Below are 19632 nucleotides of genomic sequence, written 5' to 3'. Positions count from 1 at the left end.
GTTGGTTTTAAAGTGAGAATAAACCAAGCCATTCTGATCCAGGTGTTTTTCAGAATGTCACAAGGTAACAGCAGGAAAAAAATACACACCAGTAGGAAGTTTGCAGAAGGAAGGTGATAAAAAGAATTTTAAAAGGTTTCCTCCCTTACCAGTAGAGCAGGGTGCAAAGTTTCAATGAAATGAATCTTGGATGGATGCATTATCAGGCTGAAGTCAAAACAAGCCAGCAAACTTGGAACACAATTTTTCAAAATTATATGACACAGCAATTTCAGATGATTTGTAAGAAGCTTCCATGTAAAAAAACACACCTGTAGTTGCCTTAGCTTGTGCTGAGTGACTGCAGTAAAAAGGCAGGTTTGAGCAGCAAAGCATTCCACACAAACACTTTATGGAATATGGACAGTGTTTTCCTGTGCTGTACCTATTCTGTAAGATAACACAGAAAATCTCCACCTCATGGACTGTCAATTTGGCACCCTTCAAATGTACTAAATTAATTAAGGAAGTAGGAAAGCTTGTTCTTAATTCAGTGAATTAGAACAGCTCATTCAGAGCACTGGATAGAAAGATTCTTAAAATATTTTATTTTGCCTGAAATTCAGTGTAAAAGGAAATCCATTTCCCATATACAATTCCTTATGGCAAAATTTAGAACTAGTGTAACAAGCATGGCAGTCAATTGTGACATTTCAATGTGAAACTAGGACTGTACAAAAATTTAAGTGCATGTTTTTTGCAACAAGATATGCATACACATCAGGACAGAGGGGAAAACCAAACCAAATCAAAAGCACAACAAAAAAAAAAAAACAAACCAGGATCCAGTTCTTAAAATCCATTCAAATAATTGAAAAGCACAAACAAAAATTCTACAGCTGGGGCTCTTCTCTCTAAAATGCTACTACTTCTACTTTCTTCCATTCCTACTTTGGAATTGAAAAAAAAAGGACAGGGACATGACTAATACCAGTTCTCCCCCTTTTCAGAAAAAGACAAAAACATGGACTACAGAAAACATACTATTAACTGAAGCACTATCACAAAAATCACAGAATATTCCAAGTTGGAAGGGACCCACAAGGATCATTGAATCCAACACTTAAGTGAATGTTGGTACAGGCTCATATCCATCTACTTGATAAATAAAACAGTAGTTTTATGATGCACTCATTAATGGATTAACGGGGGGGAAAGAAAATACTAAATCAAAACAACACCCCACCCACTCCCTTCATAACAAAAATAAACCCCAAGACTTTAATATTTAACAAATAGGTTTCCTTTTGAAACCAGTCCAGCAAAATGCCACTAAATGGAAACAAAAACAAGTCTCTCTGAGAGGTCCTTTACTGCAAAGGGGTAGGCAGTTCCCCTTCCTAAAATGCAACTTCAGACCTCACATACCAGAAAGACCTGCTAGAAAGAGCCAATGAAGATTTTCTGTGCAGTACACTAACATTTCCTGTATTTTTGAATGGTGAGTATGTGCTATAGTGTAAACTTAGGATTTTCAAAGTGTTACTTTTGGAATTAAAAAATGTAATCATAAAAACACAGGAATATAAAAAAATGCATTAGTTGTGTACTCAAGTTTTTAGAATAATACCAAGTATTCAGATTCTCCTCACATATTTTTCTAAATTATATTTCAGTACTGCATGTTATTTTTGTGCTATCAAACTTTCTTCTAGAGTTGCACAGTGCAGAAATATAAAAAAATTCCTCATTGTTGGAGTATTATTCTTTTTAAGATTTGACTTGCATTACTTAAAATTCAGAACATCCAGAAGTTTTTATGCAGAGTACACCATGTGTTAATGTAGATAAAACACGATTGAGATTGGTTTTATATACTCAGTATTATTTAAGTGTAAGTGATAGTGATTCAAGCTCCTTTTGTGAACATGGGGGTGGGGGTTGCCATTTGGAATGGTCTTTTCTCTTTTTTTTTTTCTTTTTTTTTCTTTTTTTTTTTTTTCATCATGAAGGACCATTGCCTTAGCTTTTTTGGTTATTGCTTTTTTTTCTTTTTCTTTTTTTTTTTAAGACCATTCCATTTCTTTATTTTTTTAACATCTTAAAGTCATAAGGACTTATATGCAAAGCAGTCATACACTTTATCATTAAAACCCATAGGTAAAATACGTACACAAATCCAACAAAAGGCTAGTACATAGTAAAGCCTAAGCATACTACTATGCAATATTATGAATACATAACTTTAGAGACTTCAGTTTAGTACTGTTATCTATTCATTTCTGAAAACATTCACAAAGATTTTAAATGCAAATTTTCATTCCGTATCTGGAATAGAACAAAAATTATCTATGTTATAACAACTTTTGGTCATTCGTGTTTGACCAATTCAGTAAATTACAAAGAACCCAAAGAATTCTGTAACTTTCTGTAGAACTATGTAATAAAAACATTGCATATGTTCCTAGTATGATGTCTTTAGCAATCATTTACTGAAATGTAACTCAAACATCAATCTCTCAAAATGTATAACCGACCAGCTGCTTTTTAATCTATATCTGAATCCAACTTCATCACAAAACCCCTTTTAATACAAAGATGCAGAAGTACATTAGGTAATACTAATGCAACACAGGTGCAGTTCTAGCATTGTCGTTGATCAGTTGAATCATCTTCTCCATGAACGAGATTCATTCTCCTCTTCCTCTTCATCATCATCTTGAAGCAGTGAGTCATCCACCAAAGATTCTTCCTGAAACTTTAAGAGAAAAATATGATTACTGTTCTATCAGAAAATGTTAAAAATCAAAAGGCAAAATACAAATGGTACTTGCACTATAATAAAGAAAAAAACTTGGTTGTGAATAGGTAAACATTAATGCTTTCAAGAAAGTACACTGGATATGTATGTCTTATATATATGTATACTACTAAATGGCAAATTAAACTTTTTTCTTTTCAACAGAATTCAAGATGACCATGACACATGCACCTCATCCTTAAACATCTCTTCTGATTCTTCAGAGTATCGTTGGTGTCCAAGCTGCTATGTTCCCATGAAACTTAATATGCTATACTGAAAATTAACACTATCCAAAAGGTTGAATCTGGGATTTTTTGATTTTGACAGCTTAATCAAAATTGAAAGCAACGTAAAAATTTAAACAACTGAGGCAGGGAGACAGGTATTTAGAGAAATTCAGACAAACAGTATATTTTCAATTCTGTTCCATAACAACATAGTAGCTTGAAAGAATTCAAAGCCTTTGACTATAAGTGGCTTTAATTTCTACCTACATATAGACACAGATGTCTATAAACATTGTATATAACCTATCCTATCTTGGAAATGTTTTGAAGATCGCAACTAACTCTAAGGAAATTCTGCCACAGCTAAAGAAAGAACTAAAACACAAAGAATTCTTTCCCTATCAAAACTGCCCAGCTGTTAGAAAATGTGTTCTTTCTTGCTTATTCTTTGTGTCTAAGGAATTATAGGTTTTTTGCAACAGTATATCCAAATTCAGCAAGACATGTGAAGGTTGATTTGCAAAGTTATGAAGTCTTCTGAGAGAGAAGAGGCTCTAGGCTGAAGAAAGCCTAGAACTACATCTTCTCTCTTTCCAGTAGGTGTTTTTACAAGAGTATCTTCATTATTCTTGCATATGGAAGGAATGGTTTCAAAATAAGCTCTGTTGACACCTGATCCATCTGTCAATGTATGCCTGATCCTAACTAAAAAACAGAAACTTTCTGAGGACTTAGATCCTTTCCTGGTAACTCCCTGATGTTGAGTGAGATAAAATACAGCCGTGTAACAGTGAAAGAGGAGGAGTCCTGGGCAGTGCACAGGGCAGAACTCTACAGAGCACAAAACTGAGTGGTAGTAGAGATGATCAAAAAGCCAGGCGTCCATAGAGGGGAACAACTATAGGGAGAGAAAATAACTGAGGGAAATATGACAGTGTCCCTATATATTAAGTATCTTAAAGAAAATTAAGAGAGAACATTTAGGTGGCAGATCCAATAGAACAATACTTATTCAGGGTTACTTATTCAGACATAGCTGAACAGTAGCGTTCCCTCTTACAGGACATTACATATGTTATTCAGATTCCAAAGAAACCAAATAAATTAATACCATAAACACATGCCAATGCCATTCAACTACAAAGACACCACATTTCTGATTCAAGAGGTCCCTGAACTGCAAATCCCTGATGATTAAAAGCTTATCTCTACTTACACATTTTAACTCTTGCTAGGGATCAGTTGTTGACTCAGCAGAGTCAACTCTTCTGTTAGGCAACCAGGTGTAGACCAGATGCTTTTTATAATTAGCTGGCTACTCACCAGGGATTTTCTACAGTGCTTAAGTGCAAAAGACTTTCCTCTTATTTGATGAAGTTGGGACTGGGAACCCTGTTTCATTATTAAGAATCTCACTCAGCTGAATTATATAGCTCATTTCTTCTTTTCTTGAAACAAAGTACTCAGTCTTATTCAAGTCTTAACGCTGCTACTTTCTCTAGCATAGTACCCAGCTGAACTAACATGGTATGTATGGAATAATGAAGAAAACTTTTTTCATGTGTTTACAATAGCTGCTATAAAACAAATTAAGTAGCAAGCAGACAAAACCAATGAACAGCTAAGGTTTGGATCCAAGTTCAATTCCTAAGTATTCTCCACAGGAATAATTAGCTAAGGCAGTTAAAAGGCAGATCTCTTTGTAGCTCACCTACCAATGAATCTGTACTTTCCTTCCTTTACTCTGCTGAAATGTTTGCATATCCCTGAATGCCCTTCCTTCATTACACAAAAAGTCTCAAGTGAAGTGGTTACTCAAGGAGACCTCTCAATAATGCAGATTCTTTGCATCAACATACTGCTGTTGATCTTCCCAGGCAACACATCTCTGAAGGAGATATAACAAAATACCTAAAATGCTCTGAAGATTCCACAATATAGTCTCTTGTTCACTCACACCTCATGACAATTCTGAAGGTTTGTGTACATGGGGAAAGTTGTACTCAGTAAACTGGAATGCACAAATGTCTAACGTGAGAGGTACCTATCTTCAACTGGCACATAAAAACAAATTGGCATTTTTGGAGACAGGGAGCCAACACCCAAAGTGGCTTTCTTCAGCAAAAAAAACAGAAAGTGAACACCACCAAGTATAAGAAAACTAACCAAATTTGGTTGTATCAAGGCAAACTTGTGAAGCTGCTTCAGTGGTAGATCCGCCAAAATGCCACACAAAAAAGATACAGACAAAATCCTGTCATCAAGTAAGTCAAGGTACACTTGCGCTTTAACTTTTCTATGCCAATTATGTGGATACAGTTATCTGACAGTATATAAGTCTGGAAAAAGACTGTTTGACTTTATTCCCAGGTGACTTTTCCGAATTCACAAACATAGGTATTTGAGTGCAATGAGTTAGACTGCATCAATACATATTGCCCTACTACTTCTACATTAACTAATTAGGATTCTTTGCACAAGGCTTTAGTATCTTTCATGTACCATGATGAAGACTAACACTCAGCAAGGGTACTTTATATATCTGAATGAAGTCAGAAAATGCTCTGAATTATTCCTTCACCTGTATCCTCCATGACATTATCTATAAAGGAAAATTAGAGTCTGAAATATGATCCTCTAAGAAATTAGTGCCAAAAGCAGATAGCAGAAACCCATGTTTTGGAAAAAATCCTCAATCTCTCTCATGCAAGTTCAAACCTGTGCCTTCCATTTTCTAGATATATCCCTTACAGTTTTTTGTTATGTAAGAAATTAAATATTTCTGCAAGGAAAAACAAAATATATAGACTGTCAACACCCTAAACCCCAAGAAATATACAGAAATCTACTTTCTGATATCAAAATATGAGTTCGATTAAAAAATACAAGTATGAATCCACAGATAAATTTTCTTTTTTAAAAAGTGGTATTACTTAATCTTAAAAAAGAAAAATTAAAATAAAAAATAAAGAAAAAGCAAGCTTACTTCTTCTTCATCAGGTTCAGCCTCCTCTGTTTCAACAGCTGACATACTAGCAACAGGCTTGTTCCATGCCAACTTTAGCTCTTGTCCTTTGAAACGAGACCCATGAATTGCAGCCTAAAACAAGTTTAACTATCTTAGTTACATGTGACTTTACAAAACAAAGTCTAAGTTGTAAAATGTTCATACTGAAGTGCTGTTACTAGGTTAAATGAAACAACTTCATTCATTGCACATGGAATTCATACATCCTTTGAGGAAAATGATGAAAATACATTTAGGAGAAAATAAGCTTGGGAAGCTATAAATCATTTAGTAATGTGGATAACATACTGAACCAATACCTTCCTGTTTTTTAGTATTATTTTGCAGGGTTCCTCACCTTTCAAAGACAGACACAAAACTATTAATTCATAACTTACTGGAAGAAGTAAGACATGCCACAAATTATTTAACATATTTTTTAAAACCCAACAACCAAACAACTGAAAAAAAGTCCCTGTGTGATTACAATGTAATCTACTGGAAAACGTTCCACTTCCTGTAAAGCTGTTGTAATTGAAATGTAAAAATTTTTAACTTATGGGATATTCATGTCTTTCTAAGTACCAGTTGCTTAAGTGGCTGCTTTGGAAATAGTATGTTCAAATTAAAGTAACATGAATGAGCATAAATCAGTGTTAGCAACATTCCGAAATAACCGTCATGGTCACAAAAGATTTATAGTACAATCTGAAAGTACAGCATAATGTGAAATGTAGAAACAATTACATGTTCAATGACATCTGAACATGAATTGTGTGATATTAAAGTCCCCAGGTATAAATTTTAAATCTGTACATATAAATTTATGATAAATTTAAAAGACTCTATGCTTATTAAAATGCAGCTCAGGAGCTTTTTGTCCATGGTCTCATCACAATGTCACACAACTAGAATTTTTAAAAGTACTTAGATGTGACATTTAGGTCCAGAAATAACTTGTACTCTTTGGAAGAAATTACTACTACATAAAAATGCAACATTTTACAATAGGGAACCTTCCTCTTCCTTCTAGGCTAGAACATATATGATCATAAAGCCTAGGCCTATTTTCATTTAAGAAGGTAAAATATTAGCTGCATTTACTTCACAACTTTCCTCAGCAGAGGTTTTTTAATGCTTACTTTCTACAACTTCTCAAACTGTCAGCTTTAAAGCTTTAGTTGTAAACACAGACATTCCAATGGAAATATATTTAATATGTAAGAATATCTTAAAGAAAATACAAATTTTCGATATAGATTTGATTGAGCCCAGTTTTAATAAAATCTTCAGCTTCTTAAAAATGAAGCTGAAATTAGACACCAAGTTTAATCAAACACAAAAGTGACAATTAAACGTTTCAATGCTCACTAGAACATGGACATCTCAAACATTGATAATAAATCCTGATCCAGACCTTTGCAGTGAATCATACTCCATTTGGTAGAAGTAAAGACTTTTATTTATATACTTTACTTCTATATAGAAGTAAGGAGTTATTATTTGGATAGTCCACAAAAACAGATTATTTATTGTTCTAGGAGACCTATTTTTATTTTCAGGGAAGCAGAACTTTCTCTCCACACTTAAAGAGTATTTCATGTGCAAACGACAATGCCAAAGAACGTGAAACTGCAAAAGGAAGTATCCAATACCAGGAAACATCAAAACTAAAATCCCAACTTTATTTCAATTCACTTATGTATATACTAATTACAGCAGCTTCCATCTTCAAACAGAATTTTTGTTCACTGTTGAACTATGTTCCTTCAGTACAGGTGTACAATACTGTTTTTCTCCTATCAGTCAGTATACAACATGTACCATTAATTGTACCTCCTTTTCTATGGAATAAATACTATCTCCATACAGTTAGTGCTCATCATTACTATAGCTAAGAGTTTCACAAACAAAACAGAATTCTGTGTTTTTGTAAAATATCTTTGGCACATGGATATCAAAATATCTAACTATACATGATACCCTAAGTGTTCAAAACTATTGTCTCCAGCAGTTAATTTGCATTGTAAATAACAGTTATTTCTTTCAAATCACCTTACTGGTGTCTCAAGATGAAAAAGAGAACAGTCTGGCCAGTTATGAAAACTGTGCTCAAGTAAACTCCACAAGGTAAAATTTGTGCAAAATATAAACTTAAAATGAAATCTTTCCATACAACCATACTGCAAATCTGAACCCATTCTTTCTGTAGTCCCTACTATTTTAAAGAATATTTCGTCCCAACAGTGACACAAGGATTTAAAAAAAGAAATATATATCGTTTTCAGAACAACCATATTATTAATTTGTTCAAGATCTCATAATATACTGTATGCCTATACCATGGACCAAGTAAGGCAGGAGTCCTGCTGATACAAATGTACTAAGTTCTAATGATCCATATGTAATGATACTGAATTATAATGAAAGTCAACTCTGGATTTTAGTTTCTAAAAGTTATGTCTGCAATTCTATGCTTCTCTAATTTCATAAATCTCTAAAAACATGTTAAAAAAAAAACGGAAACTAAGAATCAGATCAAATCTCATTTACACTACTACACACTTTCAGACAAAGGTAAACCAAAGTGATCCCAAACTAAATATAGTCCTGATTCTGCAGGATGTCAGTGAAATTCCAGGTAGACTATGAGGTTACCAAGTCAGGTAAAAAAACCTGGCAATTAAATGAAGATAAACCAAGACATCTAAATATCAATTCTTAAGGCTTTCTCTTAAATCCCTCTTACACTTCGTTTTGCTGTAATTTCCTAAGTATTTCAGTACTGTACAGTTCTGACATTTTTGTTTAATTTAAACTTTTGTGACAGCAGTTTTAAAATAGCCATTAGTATTATATTTAATCAAATACAGAAGGGTAACAAACAAAGTATTTGAATGCTACAGTATATTTTCAAGAAAGATTATACTCACAGCTTCAGCTTCTGCTCTTGTTTTAAAAGTAATCACCGCATGGAGAGAAGAGTCATCTATCTGGCAATCTTCAATTTCACCATATTGCTTTTGATAAACAAACAAACAAAAAAAAGTTTAGTAAAACAGTTCTCCCACCTCTAAAAATGAAGTCCTAAATCAAATGCCCTCAATAAAAAAGCAGAAAATTAGAACAGTGCATATTTCACAGTCTTAATGCCAGAGTACTTGTCCTAGCCAAGTCTTGTCTCTGGATTTTCCAGTTCCTATAGGTATGAAGTAAAACTATGACAGAAGTGTGCTGCTCTGCTTCAGTATTTCTCTTCTGATTAGAAAGATCTTGAAATGATTCCATTAACTTATTATGAAACATTTCTACAGAAATTTCTTGGAGTCAGGAGCTATAGGAAAAGTTTGAAAACTCAACTGTATTTCAGCATCTTAATAACATGACCTATCTATTCCTGTAATGACCATGATGGTACTGCTATCTTTGCTGCTGCTGCCATCAGTGTAAGCTGCAAAGACCAAGAAAAAACCACATCTGTGCAAGAGGACTGCACTGCTGATGTGCACAGGGTTGTGGTATCCTATCACAGGAACAGAAATACAGCTCAAAGAATTTCCAATGGAATCTGGAGCAAGTTTAAAGCAGCAAGCTTGCAATCTGCAAAATTAAAAATTAATTTTTTTTTCAGCCTTATCCAACTAACATTGTGAATGGAATTGTATTTGTTCATGTTACTAAGTTTCTTTTTGATTACAGTTTTGGCTTGTTAAAGATACTAAGTTTCATTTAAAAAGAGAGACCAGTTCTTGCTTTATTTATTTATTTGTTTGTTTGTTTTAAAAGCTTGCATGACTGCCTGACAGGAAATATTAAGTACACTGACTGGAATAGAATTTAGTGGACTAACTGGTTCCTGGACTTCTCTATTCAGAGAGGACCATTGCAATTAAATGTTAGGGGAAAAAAACCCACACAAACAATGGGGAAGGTGGAACAGATAGAGATTTGCATGATATACTTAGCATTTATTCCACAAAATAAACAAATTTACTTTTACTACAGTCTTTTTTAAAATAGAGGGTGTTTTTATAAATTTAAGTTGATTTTTAACTATTATATTTACAAAGAAAAATCTTCTAAAAATTATGTGTACCAGTTTATAATTTTTTAGACTGAAAATAGAAAAAAAAGTAGAAAAATATCTGACTTCTTAAGCTTAAGTACATGATTAGACAAATACTTGGATGCCTTTTCAAGATCTACATATAACTGAACAATTTTCACTCTGACTTAAATTCAGAAAGTTGGGCAAAAGCACTGAAAATGTTTGAAGAAAATTTTCATTATGCACTTGTTAAGATACTTCAACAAAGACAAACATACTTCAGGTACTGAAAGTTTGACAATAAATCTATCTTGGTTCTCACCATCCCTTCAGTTATTTTATCTTTCTGTACCTAAAAAATTGTAAAAACTTTACATATGTCCTAAGCAAATAAATATTACAAGCTGTTTTTCTTTGTAAGAATAAAAGCCTTCTAAACACCATGTGATTACACCTATAACTAGTTGAAGCAATAGTGTATTTTTCCTGTTTTACCTTTTCCTAAAGCATCTTCTGCTAAAGATTCATTACTACATAGTATTTCCAGATGAACTGAATCAGGAGAAAACAAGTCATTCAATGCAAGGATGTTATCCAAAGGTGGAAAAAAAAAAGTGCAATTTGATATACCGCAAAATGAGGCAGGAGATCTTCCCTGTCGCTTTCGGTAAACGCAGAGATTTCCAGTGCCCTGGGCCGATGATCCACCACTGCGTGCACAGGAACTCCTCTGCCTCTGCCCCGGCCCCGTATTCCTCTGCCTCTGCTACGCGATGCACCCCGGCCTCTCGCATGAACCCCTCTACCGCGAACTGAGGAGAGAATCCCTCGCTTGGCAGCCTAAGATGTTTACACATAACATATTGGTAGATTAAAATTCACCATCTACATATTTAGACAGAATTTACAAACATGATGTTTCCTAAAAACACATCCCCAAGAAAGCCCCAGAAAAAGCAGCTTGCAGGTATTAAAATAACAGAAGGTGAACATTTAAATAGCATTCAAAAGCTAATTAACTAAAGGTTAATCATTACCAGACCAATAATAGGATGGAAAGAGGAAACAAGAACCAGGTATCAAAAGAGCCCTTATCTGTGAAGATAAACTCCTCACAGCAACTGCTGTACAACTCAAATTTCATTACCAAAATTTCTTGATACAGTGTTTAACTACTTAATTAGTCTCTTTATTTTATCCGTTTGTTTCTGAAATTTAGACAAGACTGTCATTCTGACCAGAATTACGACACCTTAAGAGCTTTTGAGCACAGAACTGTGAGATGTGAAATGAAGGTTTCTAAGAGGCACCTCCAAGGACAAAATACTCACTGAACACTTGGGTCTAGGTACTCAAAAATATCTATTTCCACAGCACCTGTGTATCCCTTCTAAAGAACTGGCATATGTTCTTCAAGAATAATTGAAAGGTCAATGGCAGTGACTGCCATTTACCTTAAGTTTTGAAAGACCCCTTTCAGGTATCTAATTTCAATGTTTACAGCAAGAAAAAACATATTTTTGAACCCTAATAGATCTGCCATAGGAATCAAATGTTAAATTAAATCACCACACTTTTAACATATCCTACAGTGTTTACAAACTCAGTGATGGCACTACTTTAATGCATGTCAGTGATATTAGCCACAAGATCATTTTCTTACAGCTTTATTCATTAAATTATTCAGATAATTATACAATAGTATCTAGCTTTTTTTTTAGGTTTTTATAAACAGAATGCTGACATATTTGGGTATTTTTCATTTTGTTCTTTTTTGGGGTTTTTTAAACATTTTAAAATGTTTAAATGAGTAATTTGGGGCATGCTGACTCAACAACCAAGCTGCAAACTAGTTGGATTTTCTTTCAGTAAAGTCAGGGTCACCTGGAACAGAAAAACAGGTTATGAGTCAAAGAAACAACAAATAAAATATTGTGGGAGTCAAAGTCACATACACAATATGTGAATAAAAATTTTTAAGAGAATTTTTAAGAATACTGAAGAATCAAACAAACAACAAGGGGGAAAAAAAAACCCCATATCCCCCTTGTAATCTGAACAAGGGATATACTTCATGCTGTTCCCTGAACCATGTAAGCATGCATCACTGGTGACCCTGTTTTTCTCCATCTACTTCTGTTTGTATTTGCTAAAGGCTTCAGAAAATTCCTTTAAATATTACTGTCCTGAAAGAGCTCTTTTTTACCTAACTCAAAATACAGACTTAATGAGAAATGGAGTAGGATTAGTGTACTCAGCTATGATGTAACTATATTGTGAGTGTGCACCTGCTTTTCTATTCTTATTTTACATGTCATTAAATTCACATTTTTGCTGAGGTGTAGAATTTAAAACAATCTTTCAGTACACTTATACAATTTTACTCACCATCAGAAAATACATTGTTAACATATGGCTTTTGTGCCATCTCTATTAAATTGGCTTGGTTTATTAGCAAAACTATTTTCATGCTTACCAAAGCTGCATAACAAGTTTTAAAGTAAGATTTTGATGCAACTTTGCTGCACGTATGTGTGCTGTATTCATATGCAGTTACACATAAGACATGACCATGTCTTAATGACTTCATTAAGAGCTATTTAAGTGTCACAGCAGCCCTGCTTACCCTCAGTAAAAAGAGATTATCAACTGATTCAAGTAGATATTACACAATCATACAGGCAAGAAGTGCAATATAACACAGAATAACACCCACAGCACTCATCATTTCTCAATAGACACATATATGGAAAATTTTGTTCAGCCATCTCAATTTTTTTTCAAAGCAAGTACTGAAAGAAAAAATTGTGTTTCTACACATTGAATACTTCTTGAAACACTGTATTTGCTTTTATTAAGTCTTCCCCTTGAAACCAACACTGAAATAATACTACTTTTGGCACCTCAGGCTTTTTGATGCTAACACTTAAGAACAAAAGATCAGGCTTTTCTGTGTCAAACACAAAACTACCTTCAGGCAACAATTCCATGTTCTCAAGAAAGCATTACTACCATAAATCCATAAAATATCATGTCATCTATACAGTTACAGAATTTAAATAATTAGCAATCCCAATTAAAGACACTACTATTTCTGAATTCCACTGAAGTAGGTGAAGTGTTTTTTTAAAATATTATTGTTTTATGTCTCCATCTACATGCAACTTAATACTGCATTCTGGAAAAGAATAGCTCATGATACAATGCACAAGCTAAACATAAAGGAAAATATTTTATTAAAAGTTAATTGCTACAAAAGAAGATACAAACATACTTCCAGCTGCAGTTCTGTATATTTTCGTCTTAATTCAGTAACCTCCTCCCCAGCTTGCATCTTCTTGTATAAATCCAGTTCAGTATCTAGTAACTCCTTCTGCATCTAAGAAATTGTTATAGCAAATTATTAGTTCCACAGTTTACATTCTCTACCAAGGAAACAACTGTTTGATTAAAAGCTGTAACTTTGAAGGTATACTGCTTATTACATTGGCTTTCCACTTTCAAAAACAAACCTAGCACAAGCTTAGGAGTCTTCATAGCAAGGTAAAACTTTCATCTAAGCTTTGTGATATCAAGTCTTTTAGACTACCAAGCCAATCCAAAGCTAATGGAATTTTTTTTAAAGACACATACAGTAAAAATTCAAGACTATATGGTTATGGTGATGAGATGAAGAAAAAAAAAAAAAAAAAGCCAATACAGCTATGAATGAATACAAAATCTATGATCAGTACTGAGAAAAAGCATCTGAGTTTATTACAATGTCGTAATGCAAAAGCACAAATGGTAGCTCTATTCAGACAATAGTGAAAAAACACAGGAAGTAGCAAGACCTTTGCTAACAAACAACTGGTCTCTGATACACTCAAAGTTACCTTCCAGGACACAGGATCTTGAAAAAATTATTAAAGTTCAGAAAACATATATGAAACAGAAAGGTATCTCTGAACCCCAATAAGGACATGTTCAAAGCAAACACTGAGGTGCAGGGAAAGATTTAAGTAAGCATGAAAACTTAATTTGAAGTTGTGATCCAAAGAGAAACTTTTTTGTCTTCTTTTTTTTAAAGAAGCAGGACCCAAACATTTCAATGACATCAGAAACTAAGGCTAACCATAAAAAAAAACTACAGAGGATTGTGAAACAGTTTACATTTACACATGTTGATTCAAAACAACAGCATGGAATATTTGCAAAAGCTGGATGTCAAAAGACAATGGTTATCTGCTTGTGACAGCTGGAAACCAAGTGTCATCATTTGATAAAGAAAGGTGATGGGTTTTTTTTCCTGGAATCTTTAAAAGAAAAAAAAAAACTGGATTATTCAACTGGCAGCTTCAACCTCAAGTTTATTAAGCTCCATTTCTCTGATTATCTACTGCAACCAGATGAAAAAAAAATCCATTATCTTCTGTATAATGGTTTTTCAAATTTTCAAAATTGGAAACAGTGTTTCTCTCAAATCCCACTGTGTTGCAATACATCAATGACATGACAAAAGAAGAGCTTCTGAAGTTTAATGATGACCAGCAGCTAGCACTCACAGAGCAGCCAGTGACACTGGTGTAATGAAGACTTTTGAGGTTTATTATAGTGGTCTTAATGAAGACTCCTCTTTTACAGAGCTGTGTCAAGTCTGAAGAAGAAAATACCTCCTCATTCAGGACACACCAAGAGGCAGCAAAGGTTTCTCACTTAAAGTGGGAGAGCCTTTTGTAATCTGGATCAACTGGAAGAAGCAAAAACAAGTAAAGATAATGGCAGTCATGTGGGCCTCATCTTCCATATCTTCTTCAGTGTCTTCTTCACAGTTGTCCAGGTCTTTAACACTTAAAAATGCAAGAGAACCAAGACCAAAATCTTTCAGACAATTGTCAAAGTTGAAGAGTTAAACCAAGAGCTCTGTAAAATCCTCACTTCTACAGAAGTCAGATGGGGTTGATTGTTTTTGCTATTTCAAATGTTAACAAAACTGCACAAAGATCCACTATGAAGTGGGTTTACTTAAAACATTTCTTCATTTTCTGTATTTCAAAGGAAATGGAAAAGCAGGTCAAAAACTTCATTAAAAGTTCAATGTTAGTATATTGCCTCACTTTTTCTTAGTAAAAACAACTATCACATAAGGAAGTGGTAGACCAGGTTACCAAGCAAAGAGTGACGTGGGCAGAATAAACAGATAAACAAAACTGGGTTGAAGAACCATCTCAAATACAAACTTACCAATCATGCAAATGAGGAAGGGCCTACACAACAGCATCAGAGGGGAAAAATCTCCTTCCTCTTCTGTGAAATTAGTGCCTCTCTAAAGAGCCTATACACTAACACACAAAACTTGTGAAACAGAGAAGGCACTGGATGTCTGTGTGCAGTTACAGGGCTATAATCTCCCTGGGACTATAGAATCACAGAGAAACAGACAGTGGAGTGGTGCAGTGGACAAAAAGTTTCTTAAGGATGAGCCAAGATGGCAAGGTGTAGAAATTGCTCTTCATTAAGAGAGTGCAGTATGAACACACAGAGCTCTGCCTGGGGACAGATGATGAGCCAGCTGAAAGCTTATGAGTCAGGACCAACAGTAGACCTACACAGGTGATATTGCAGTGGGTGTGTACTACACACTATCTAGTCACATGTGAAAGTAAATGAGGCCTTCTTCTGACAGCTGGAAAAAAATTCCTGTTTTAATACCATGGGTCTGGGTAACTGCTGGAAAGGCAGGATGATTTCCAAAAATTGCATCCTCCAAGAAGATGCAGGAAATAAACACGGCAGAATGCTTGCCTGAACATGACGATTCTAAAAAAACTTATATCCAAAACCAAGATACAAGAGGTAGAGTACGAAGAGGACACAGTGAAATTGTCTGAGCATACAGGTACTGGTTTGGAAAGCTGAAGCCCACCGAGGGCTTTGAATCTGGCAAGGGGGGTGAGAAACAAGAAGGACTTCAACACATCAATCAGCAGCAAGAGGAACACTATGCTGTGAAAAATGTGGTCTGACTGCTGGATATTAGAGGACCTGGCAACAAAGGACATGAGAATAGTGGAGGTACTCAATACCTCCTTCTCCTCAGTCTTTACTGGAAAGATTTGCCTTCATCAATCCTGTATCCTGAGACTGTAAAAGCCTGGAGCAAGAATCATAGAATCATCAAGGTTGGAAAAGATCTTTAAGATCATCAAGCCAAACTGTCTACCCACAGATACCAGTGTAGCTAAACCACATCACCCAGCACCTGATGCAGACACCTGAAGCACCTTAAACACCACAAGGAATGTGACTCCACCACCTTTCTCAGCAAGCAACCTATTCTATTGTCTGACCACCCTAGCAATTTATGCCCATTTTCAGGACAAATATATATTGCTTCAACTTTTTTCTAACAAACTATATAAGAAGATATAGTTGAGTACACAGAAGTAATTTCAGTATTTCTTTCTGGTATTTCTTTACAAGGCTGTGATCTGTTTAGGAACAAATACTTCTATAAAAAGCAAATCAGTGTATTTTAAAAAGGTAATATGATTGCATCTTTAGGCAGGTAGGAAACTGGTAAACAGCCATGTATCAACAAGCATAGCAGCAGAGGAAAAAGTGCTTCTCACAAGTAAAATTCAAATATGGGCACCTGGATCAAAGGAAAATTGACAAGTATAATCTTCAATCTTAAAAGGTTAATACACTGACAAATTTCCTTGACATAAAAAGTCACAGAAAATTACGTACCAGTACAGTTTTTTGTATTGAGCCTGACCAGAAGATATTTGTGCTGCCTAACTATAATCTTTTCGTGTAAAAAATACTATTTTCATTATTTCTATTAAAAATTTATGAAAGCAATAGACTATACACAAAGCATTGGATAAAGTAAGAGAAAGAATCATAAGACTTCTGATTTGTTTCTTTTGATCTTACAGATGATGCAGTATCTGTGTAACAGCAGATACAGCTTTTAGACAACAGCATGGTTTTAAAACTAACCTTTGATAAGAAGGCAAAATGGATCTCACTTCAAAGAGGACTTAAAAATTAAACCAGTTAGGGGTTTAAACACTGCTGATGAGACTACTTATTTTTACTCCTCTGAAACAAACACATGAATGCATCTATTAAAAAGCTCAGAACTTGAGTACCTGAGTTTTAGTTTTCATGCTTTTTAAAGGCGTCCCTCCTCCTGGTGATACACCTTTTAATTCATCCTTTAACTTGGTAATGCTATTAGTCAAAATTTCCAGTGTTTTCATGATTTCTGCTTTGTCTTCTGACTTCATGGCTTTATTCTTCTCCAGCTTTGAAATGAGCATCTGTCCAGTTCAGGAAAAAAAAAAGTCTTTTTACTCGGCAACTACTACTACAGATCTGTTTTCCAGTGGTCATTGTAACTAACAGAAAAAGCAAATACTGCATTTGTTTTGCTGTGACCTACAAATCAACACATAGGACTTTTAACACATTGTGTTAAAATAAAATCTTTGTCTGAATCTGATTTGTTTCCTAAAGAATGCCTGATATTTCATTTGGATAGATTTGTTTAACACACTTCAATTACTTCAAAATTTTATTCAACTTAAATGACATTTTGTCTTTTTTCTCTTCCTAAGCCTATGTGCAGTCATGCATAATTTTCTACATCATTCTTTCCTGCTCTTGTCAAACAGAACTTAGGCTTTCCCTTCCCCCAGACAGATGCATGTTGCCTCCAAGTTAGGCAATTATCAATTAAAACTGGACATAAATTGCATAAGCTTGTAGGGTTTTTTTTAACAGGACAAGTTAGATTAAAACTATAAACTCAAAATAGTATGATAATGCCATTCTAAGAGAATACATATTTTATAGGCATTTTTTTTATACATTCTTATAAATTCTGAAATATTTTATGCTGAACTGAGATTTTGTAACTGAACTGGTAGACTGTTTTTAATGCTATTATTTTACCTTCTGTGTTTCAATGTGCTTCTCCAAGATTTCTTGCTTCTTTTTCCTCACATCCTGTTGAAGTCTCAATGCTTCCTAGAAGCATAAAAAGATTACAAAAAGTTTCTAGACTTTGAAACTAAATTATTAATAACGTACTATACCTGGCAACTACACAGTAGTAACTTACAGTAACGGAAAGAATTAGTAGCAGGAAATGCAAGGTACTGGTATTTCCAACTATTTTTTGGAATACAATGCATGACCATATTAAAGAAAGATCTAATTATCTTTTTCAGTTAGATCTGTACTGTGAAGACTTTACTACTACTCATATAAAGTAAAACCTTACAAAACTCCACTGAAAGCTGAAAGGCAACATATTACACTGCCTCAAGAGGTACAGCATGCAAGTGTTTAAATATGTGAGCACAATTATCTTGCAAGCAACTGTAAATCAAGTCCATCAATTAAAACACAGTTTACAGAACTGTTACAAGTAAAAAGAAAACACATTCTATTTTCTAAACTTGAAGTGTCACCCAAAGAAAAGCACCTCTTTTGTGTCTGAGTGCTCTAACTGGGAAGCGAAAAGTACAGCTACTCCATCTGCCAACAACAGAACCTTGACCAGGCAACGGGCAAATCAAAATTAACAGAAACTGATCAGTAAGTGACAATACTGCACGCAGAATGAGAAGCAGGAGGAGATGCCACCCCTGCTGTGCTCTACTAATGGTGCTTATAAGAAAGCAGTTGCTTCTTGTTCTCAAATACAGAAGTCTTAGACAGCAGAAAACCCTTAAGAGCTTTGATATCAACATATTTAATGGAATAGTAGAGGAGAGACAGAAGATGATCAGCTAGGATCAATTGCAAGTGGAATATCTTATACAAAGACTGTAAATGCACAACAGCCATAGAAAAAGAAGTAATAGTCAAGTTTCTGTATGTCTTCCCAAATACTGACAAATTCTGCTGCATGAAATGTTAGTTTTTCAATACAGTGCGCAATCATTTTTCTGAAGGGAAAGGGAAGGTAAGATAAGGGGATGAATGCGAAAAAAAGCTAGGGAGACAGGAGGAAAAGAATGGAGTCAGTCCCACAAAATCATGTTTTTCCACAAATACTAGTATATTGTAACAGAAATCTCTGAAGGCAGGAAGGAGCACAAGATCACATGAAAAAAGAGCCAATCACTTAGGCACAACTTCAGTGACTTCTCTCAAAAAACCCTCTACTGCTGTTGAGTTAACCATTTTATCACAAGTTTTATGCCATTTTACAGGAATTTAGCATCTTAACTTGAAAGATAAAGGCACTAATTCTAAAAACATGTTAGGGGACAATCATGAAATGAAATTTCAAAATCAGAACTGCTTTCTTTAAATTCTGGACCAATGGCAAAACTCACATGCAGCTACTAACTGGTAGTTCAAAAAACATTAGATATAAAGTACAGAAATTTAGCAGTATCTGAACTAAGTCTTTGTCTAACAATTATACTAATTTCAACACTTGTGTTTAGACATAACTTAGAATTGTATTCTTAATTTGCGGTTAAAAAACCATAAGGCAAACAATGTCCTGTATTTTAGTTTCCCTAAATGATAAGAATAAACTTCAAGAATGAGCTTTGCTCTC

General features: G+C 34.4%; 1 protein-coding gene across 8 annotated transcripts in view; it reads right to left on the bottom strand.

The window, feature by feature from the left end:
• Positions 1 to 564: 564 nt before the first annotated feature.
• The window catches only part of RBM26 (RNA binding motif protein 26), a 51390-nt gene continuing 32322 nt past the window's right edge, over positions 565 to 19632 (bottom strand). For all 8 annotated transcript variants that reach the window (XM_023923246.2, XM_023923493.2, XM_023923370.2 and 5 more), the window contains 7 exons: positions 18009 to 18083; positions 17204 to 17374; positions 13339 to 13443; positions 10695 to 10904; positions 8950 to 9036; positions 5996 to 6109; positions 565 to 2737 (listed from right to left, as the gene is read on the bottom strand). In XM_023923246.2, the coding sequence (XP_023779014.2) occupies positions 2648 to 2737; positions 5996 to 6109; positions 8950 to 9036; positions 10695 to 10904; positions 13339 to 13443; positions 17204 to 17374; positions 18009 to 18083 (852 nt within the window). In that variant the 3' untranslated portion in view covers positions 565 to 2647. The remainder of the gene's footprint in view (positions 2738 to 5995; positions 6110 to 8949; positions 9037 to 10694; positions 10905 to 13338; positions 13444 to 17203; positions 17375 to 18008; positions 18084 to 19632) is intronic.

Source organism: Cyanistes caeruleus, chromosome 3 (genome assembly GCF_971803275.1).
Source record: "Cyanistes caeruleus chromosome 3, bCyaCae1.hap1.1, whole genome shotgun sequence".
In the NCBI taxonomy this organism is placed as follows: Eukaryota; Metazoa; Chordata; class Aves; order Passeriformes; family Paridae; genus Cyanistes; species Cyanistes caeruleus.
This window is presented reverse-complemented; position numbering and strand designations above follow the sequence as displayed.